At 36.8% G+C, this 8,129-nt stretch overlaps 1 protein-coding gene across 1 annotated transcript; it reads right to left on the reverse strand.

The window, feature by feature from the left end:
• Window positions 1-1,012: 1,012 nt before the first annotated feature.
• LOC103984632 (uncharacterized) lies at window positions 1,013-3,891 on the reverse strand. Its single transcript, XM_009402170.3, has 3 exons — window positions 3,544-3,891; window positions 2,331-2,479; window positions 1,013-1,389 (listed from the first exon to the last, which is right to left on the reverse strand). The coding sequence occupies exons 1-3, from the start codon at window positions 3,727-3,729 to the stop codon at window positions 1,251-1,253; spliced, it is 474 nt and encodes a 157-aa protein (XP_009400445.1). The 5' UTR covers window positions 3,730-3,891; the 3' UTR covers window positions 1,013-1,250.
• Window positions 3,892-8,129: the final 4,238 nt, after the last annotated feature.

The following is an 8,129-nucleotide window of genomic DNA, read 5'->3' on the forward strand; positions in this document are numbered from 1 at the left end:
ATTGAACTTCTTTAATTTATAATGTATCATGTCTATAGTAGCATCACTCTTTGTTTTTTTAAGACGATAAGTTCCATCTCGAACAATTATAATAAATGATATTTTTTCTATAAGTGAAAACTTATGAATACCTTAACCTACTGTTAGATATATATGTTTAAGTGTTTTTTGCACTGCGATATTGAGAATTAAACACAAATTAATCGATCAGTTTTCAAAAATGACTTTGAAACCATATCCTAATAGAATACAGTTAGAAGTGTGATAGGATAACTGATTTGTTAAAGTTGTTAAATCTAAATTAATAATCTAAATCGGAATTTTAATCTCTCGTTCAATCCACCGACCCTTTCCTCACCGCTGCCTGAGCTGAACAAGTTTCCGAGCTCAGCAGAAAGCAGCAGCGTCGGAAACAAAAATAGCTGAAACACATGCACTGCTGTTGATATCAACTCAACAACAGAGCTGCTGAGGAGAGGGAGGGCTAGAAGAGCAACCGCGCTGGTCATGTCGAGACCACCGACACTAGATTTCACGGTGGTCGGTATCGATGGAAGCGTAAGGGGAGGGAACACTAGTGGTGCGTGGGGGTCTGCAAGGGCCACAAGTGAATTCTTGTGGTAAACTGCGTTAGTGCACCTTTTTTAGTATTTGAAGAAGCCAGTGATCCTTTCAAACCCTCGTAAGTTTGAGAAGCACTTTGTAAGGGCCGAACACCTAAAAGTACTATGCTTTTTCTTGTAAAGATAACTCGAGTATGATCCTTTAGATGCATGCTTTTACTTTTATCTTTATCCCAAAGATGAATTTGGTGCAAGCTTTCTCTAAGTTTTAAGTATTATGTTTGATCAATTATATTAAACGTTTGTCAGCATGTTTTTGACCACTGCTCAACCTAACATCTGATGTCCTACTAATTACAACCAATGCAGATCCATTGATCCTCGAGCTTAATGATGCATCTGTATGGAGAGTTAGATGATGAAGAAGGGCTCAAGCACCCAAGAAAAAATGAAAGACGATCTGCAATCGACATCTTCATTCTGTTCTCTGTTCTTAGTTACAAACTTGGCAATTAACATAAACACCGAAACTCCCTTTCAACTTATGTACTCTGTACAAGGATTATGTAAACACCTTACTGGCTTGTTGTAGGCCATTCATTAGCACTAGGCCCCATTTAGTACCAGAAAAGGAACCTGCAATCTACAAAGAACATCTTTTCTCAGGAAGTTATCATGAACTGCCACTCAGTGGCCTGCATTGATGCCAAATATCCGTACTTTGTGCATGTTAGGCAATTTGGCAATGACCAGCACAATCACTGCAACTGTATTCAGGAAAAGCATCGGATGCCGGTAATCAGTTGTGTGTGAGGCTATCAAGTACCTGGAAGAAGAAATCGACAAATCACTCGATCTTTCAAGTAGCAGTTCAAGGCACCTAACAATAATTGCGAGCAAGACGGCAGATACCATATAGGTTGGTGAATCATTCTAAGATTTATAAACTTTAATCAACAAATGCAATCAAAATCCACACAGTTCTTTCAGTCTAAAGCTCCGTTCATACTTTGATATGAAACGAGAAACTCATGCAAGCAGTTGTTGCAACTTCCAGGGGATGGGAAACAAGCATGGGCAATCATTGCTTGCCAAATGGATCAGAGAATTGTCCTTGTATTTTATGATCAATAAGGTGAGAGTTATGACACCAAATTATGTTTACCTAATAGATAACATCTTATATCCATGATAAAACACCAAAAGATCTGAAATCCAAATTGATCGCACACAACAATAATTAATTACAAGTATATATTGTAGGAAGCAGCTTTGGTTGATATATATCATTAACAGCAATACATTTTCTTTCCATTTCTCCTTTCTCTAAAGTTTTATAAGGATCAAGTTTTAAATCTTGCTCTGAAATTTTATTCAACGATCGGTTGGACCAATATAGTACTGGCGTAATGACCTGTACCACCTGATACAATCTACCAGTGATAACCAGTATGTATGTATCGGTCCAACCGGTATTTGAAACTTTGATATGAATCTACCAAGAAGTTACCTACTTCTCTTTCATACAACTAGTTCTTAACTACTACAAATCAAACAATCTGAAGCCTTTCAAAGATACATGAACTTTAAGAGGCCAAGAAAGATCAGATTTTGTTGCGTGATTTGTTAACTCATTTAAGAATAATGCAATCAGCTTCGATTACTCTAGCTTTCTGTAGGTCATTATGAGTGCCATAAATTACTCGTGAACACTCATTTCACATACGTGCTATCAAATGAGAGCAAGATTGATATAAGAATACTTACAGAACAACAGGGACAACAGTCAAGAACTTCCGATTACGTGTAAGCTGTTTGCCATTGTCTATCTGCTCCCACCAAGTCAAGCTATTGTAGATTCCCTGGTCATCAGAGAATGGTGTTCCCTTCTTCCAATGGAAAAAGTGGTAGGTTATCTGAAATATGCAAATCATCAAAATATATAAAAGATTCAAAATATCAAAAAATGATCAAATCATTGAACCATATGCTGGCTAGATTTTGTATGAAACAGAGGACAAAGAATTATTGAGATGAACTAAAATATGAGATTAAATGATACTTTGTCTTGCATTTCTCATGACAAAAAACTGCAGTTCTGCAAATGAATCGTATGCGCTGCTGAGTGAAACTCCAAGGGAAAAAAAATGCAATAAAGTCACTAATCAATGACTTAGCAGTATAAAAATACATCAAATCCAATCAGCTGAAATTTTTGGTACATAATTAGTTAGTTATAGACGAGCAGTACAACATTCTGTGATTACCAACTAAGTTGAACCTCATTGAGAACTCAGGACCCTTGAGCTTAAGCTCCGAAGTAGCAACATAACATTACAAAATTGTTACTTTGGTGCGAAAGCACCAAGTAACCCTTCAAATCGCCTTCAAATTCACCTGTGTTCTATTTGCAAAAACCAAATTGTTCCATATCTATCATGAACAAGCTGCTTAATCAGAAACCTAGACTCATCCACCACACCCTAGATCGACAAAGATCACCTTTTTTGGCCTTACGCGCACAAAATAGAAAGAAAAAAAAAATCAAAACTGATACTATTATTCATAAGCTCTTCTTTTGAGCTTCTTGTTACCCTCCTTATACTCCCAAGGTCGTAAGCATAAAAGACGCAGGATCTCGATTGAATCCTATCCAGACCATGTAAGCCTTCCTTCGTTTTTTTCCCCCAACTTTTCCGAACCTAATAAAAGGAAATCACAAAACCTAAATTTTTTGACCCCGGGAAAACTGCGTAGTTTGGGGATCACAATCTAACCAAAGATGAAGGACCAAAATAGCTGTTTCTAGTCATAATTAGGACAAGAACAGCTCCATAAAAAATCCCTGACTTCCCTAAATGATTAATGATTAACCCAAATAGAGACAATCAAACCCAAGTGCTCAAAAATCAAAATTTTCTGCCATGCAACGATGGCCGACGGAGAACAAGAGAGAGAGAGAGAGAGAGAGAGAGCATACGGCAAAGTGGACGAGATTGACGATGGTCCAGGCCGTGCCCGGGTTGCAGCCGAAGATGGAGAGGAAGACAAGCCAGGAGAAGAAAAGGATGAGGATGTAGGTGGTCCAAACCCCAGGGTACATGAACCACTCCGTGTTCTTGTTCATGTCCACCGGTGGCACCGCCTGCACGTAGAGTTTCGCCATCCACGACGCTGTCCGCCTCCCTCGCCCTCTTTCCGATCTCTCAGGTTCGGGGGATTCCGTTCCAGCGAGTGAAGAGATGGGATTGGATCGAAACCACAACAACGGATGGATTCGACAGAAGAACGTACCAGAGAAGGCAGGAAAAGGGCAAACCAACTGTTTCTACATAAATAGAGAAAAGATCGGAGGATGTGAGAGACCGAGCGACGGGTGGACCGATTCCGGTCAAAGTTCTCGGTACGCCTGTCTCAACGGAGCCAGGGAACACGATCCTTCGTCCAAACATGGACGGGCGGACCTCACACGTTTACATTTCCTACGCGGGACCCGTCTTAGAGAATTGCGTTCCCTGTCTCGGGCGACCCTCCGTGCGAGGCCGGACGTTGCCGCACGTGGAAACATCGACATCTCGCTCGAGCATCCTCCGGTCGGAGTAACAAATCATATACAATAATAACTAACAATTCGAGTTAGTTGAAACATCGGATTTAACTAAAATTTTAATAAAATTAATAATAAATTAACAATAAAAATCTAAGACTTTATAATTAATTAATTAATTAATTACATCTTATACAATTTACCTTGCAAAATATAATTGAACCTCTTAATAAATAAATATGAACCTTATAATCACTCATTAGATGATTATAACATTAATCAACCCATAAACATATGAAACTCTTAAAACAAATCTTGATAAGTAAAGATGAGGTAGGATTCACATCTTTCTTAGGATCTTGAAGATCTTAACAAGTGAGCGAGTCCTTATAGATCATAACTGTAAAAAGAAATTCGAATGAAAGATTTAATTTTAATATCTCCCAACTCTGTCGAAACTCTTTTGCATCTCATGTCCTCTCATGCTTTTTAAATACAACAAAACACTATAATATGATCTCTTGGAATGATTGTCATTAATCGTTCTTTTTTAAATATATCTTTGGTTAGTTAGTAATTATATATTTTTTATTCTTCCATTGAAGAAACTATTAATTATATTTTTACATTCATTTATTGAGATTAAAAGAAATTTATGCCTCGATGCATTAACTAAGAAAATTTTATGTATTTATTAATCATCTTAGTGTTAGATTTAGATAATTTCTAGGTATGATTACTATATCAATTGTGTAATCCACGTTAAAATTAGTGTTATGAGAATATATCATTTAGGTTCGAGTTAGTTTCACGTGATTCTAATTCGTGTGTGTGTAGGATTGTCTAACGTGCCTAAAAAGTGAAAATACCAAACCTCTAGAAGATTGTCAGAAGTGTCAATTGCACTAAAATCAATATCGAAAGAGATTTTTTGAACTAATTCCTCTGACACCTAATCCGAGATAATAAATATAGTAGTTAATAATTAAAAAAATGATCCATTGACTATGTTAAAAATAAATTTTTATATATGATAGTAAAAGAGCAACATATTTTATGAAATATTCTTTGGGAGATAATTTTTAATCATCTTTAACAATCTTGATCTTGAGATAATCGCAAGTATAGTGAGATATGCTTATACTTTGACATCAGTGATATAGAATATGATTATATAGAATGTCATCTCAGTGCTATGAATAATTAAACCAAAGCAGTTCTAGATATAAAAAGGCAAATCAACCAAACAAAATTATAAAGTTTATTAGACTCAGGAACTAAATAAAAATTAGTAATCGATCGTTGAGGACCAATGATGCCAATTTTTTTTATTTCAGAGTTGAAAATGAAACTCTTTACAGTTTTATCAATAGCATAAAAGTTTTCTTCGAATAGATATTACTATACTTGTTTGTATTGTCGATCAAATTCCAATTATCATTCCAACCCACTGACTAATTAATAAACTCTAAACCGAATTATTGCTTATTGATACTGCTTAAAAAAATCCCATAGTTAGAGGGCTATTGAGTATCGATAGAGAATCATCCGCTCTCGATGTTATAAGAGGAATATCTCATGTATTCTTGCTTAGGTAAATTCCTGACCAGGATCATTCGGATTAAGAAAGAAAGAGTTCTCTAGGAGAATCTGATTAGAGCGAGACTCGGGTAGAAATCATATGGGCATGACAACATCATGCCTGGTATACAATCTCTGAGGCATTAGATAGAAAAGAGACTATATATATATGATAACTGAGGATAGATAGGTCCAAAGGATTAAATTTTCTTGTATCGTTCTCGGACTGCAGCGTAGTGGCCTAGTACGTCTATAGTCGATGAGTCAAGTGAATTATTATGAAGATAATAATTCACTGAGCCAAAAGGAGTTCTGATAAGTATAAGTCACGACCAGCTCGATATTGGTGCAAGAGGTTCACACACATATGATAAATATTGCGACGAGTAGAGATTCAGATATGAGATATCCGTTGGAGCCCATGAATTATTGGATTCTATGAATGAGATTTAATAAGAGCCAATGAGATATTATTAGGTAGAGATCCACTAATTTAAGAGGCTTGGGTAGTTAAATGAAAATCCAATACACAACAGGGCAGGATCCATTAGGCTAAGTTGATAGGGAGCCTCTATAAATAAGAGGGAACCAAAGGTTTATATGTTAGGCCTTTTTGGCTACCACATTCTATTCTCCTCAGCCACCAGCCTTTAATTAGGATGTGTGGAGATTTGGACAGTACGCTAGAGAGGAGGACAGCTGACCTCCTTCATTCTCTCTCACAGATCTATAGAATTTCAGGGATAAATAATCTCTTTAAGTACAACACATCTCTCATATACACGTGTGTTTCGATTTTATAATTTTTGTACATCAATCTTCACATGACGATGAAATCTTTTTGTAAAAATATGTGATTTTTTTCTTTTGTTCTTTCACTGTGCATGTGATGTCGCCCCTAAATTTTTCTACATAATTATTGATGGTCTCTCTATCAATGACTAAAAGAGTTAAGAGGGCCTATGCCCCATTATTAAAGTATATATTATAAGGGATAGATGAACATCTACTATGCCTCGAATCTCATTTGTGAATTGAGCAACAAAGTCTACAAGTGTTTCTTTCTCCCCCTCCCTGAGTTCGAGAAGTGTTACTACTGACGACCCGAGGGCATATGTTTTCGAGGAGGTGAAGTTCAAACTCCCTCATCAATTAGGTGAAATAGTAGATGAAAAGCTACTTTATGTGAGTATACCATTCCAGAATCGAGCCTTTTAATGTGATCGAGAAGGCACACATTAGGATGTTTGAGGTACCATATAATAACATCTAGGCATAAAATGCTGCAATGTGCTTTATCGAAGCAGTGCTACCCTTGAACATTTTTAAGGATGAGAAACAAAAAATTACAAATTAGTTCCTCTTGGATTTTTTTTGGGTGAATGACAATCAACGGGGGTCCACTAACATCTCTTCTTTTGATTGCTAGAACTTTTAATATATCTCTTCCAAATAATATATTTACCACAGTTGGATACGTAGGAAATTCTTTATTAAGTCCACTAATCAGGTCTCGGATTCAAACGGGGAAGAATGAGGCCTTAAATTCCACGATCAGGGATCGAAATGCCCCCTTAACCAACTATTCAATAGGGCTTAGGTAATCCTAAGATGTTGGCACCACGTTAGGTGAGGGACTCTTGGCGGGTGCCTATGGCGATGGAGCTGAGAACTATGACTAACTTGGTGCCATCACTTGTTTGACCGAATGGGAAAAAAAGCAAAGTGACCAAATGGGGCAAATTCCTATTAGCATTTGTACATGTTGATTCAGGGTTAAAAACATTTCGGTGGCGATGAGAAAGTGACCCCAGGTTGTCCATGGGAGTGAGAGGCCTCAATCATTGAATATGTGCTAGTATCGCATTAGAGTCTACATTGAGGTGCATGCACTAATGTGCAAAAAAGGTGACTAATGCCTATATTGGGCAAAAGTATTATGGGTTGAGGGCAAAGCCTTTTCAGTCGAGCGTTCATTAAGAAGATCGATGGGTGAGAGTTTCTACAACATCATACCCTCATTTTAGTGCTAAAAATATTATGAAAAGATGTCGTTATGTTTGAGTCAACTCGGCATCATTCAAATCAATGTGTGTAGGATTGTCTGAAGTGCCTCGAAAGCAAAAATACTAAGCTCCTCGGGAGGTTGTTTGAGATGTCACATGTACAAAGATCGAGGTCGAGAGATGTTTCTCAAGTTGGTCCCTGGTCCCTTTGATGCTTAAATTAGTAACCTTAGGTAGACGAGTGCAATGACTAATGGCAAAAATATGATATGTTAAAAGTGAGTTTTTATGTCTAGTAAAGAATAAATGATAATATTATATGAAATATTCTTTAGAGGATAATTTTTAACCATATTTAACAATCATGATTTGATCTCTTTTCCACCTAGATGAGAAGGACGGAGGCACTCGATAACTGTTTATCTTGGATCG

Source organism: Musa acuminata, chromosome BXJ3-5 (assembly GCF_036884655.1).
Source record: "Musa acuminata AAA Group cultivar baxijiao chromosome BXJ3-5, Cavendish_Baxijiao_AAA, whole genome shotgun sequence".
In the NCBI taxonomy this organism is placed as follows: domain Eukaryota; kingdom Viridiplantae; phylum Streptophyta; class Magnoliopsida; order Zingiberales; family Musaceae; genus Musa; species Musa acuminata.

Bases quoted from the DNA above. Each gene is read 5' to 3' on its own strand.
- LOC103984632 (XM_009402170.3), bottom strand. From the start codon at position 3,729: ATGGCGAAACTCTACGTGCAGGCGGTGCCACCGGTGGACATGAACAAG. The intron at 2,480-3,543 runs GTATGCTCTCTC...TGCATATTTCAG, and splicing joins TCAATCTCGTCCACTTTGCC to ATAACCTACCACTTTTTCCA. The intron at 1,390-2,330 runs GTAAGTATTCTT...TTCTTCTTCCAG, and splicing joins ACTGTTGTCCCTGTTGTTCT to GTACTTGATAGCCTCACACA.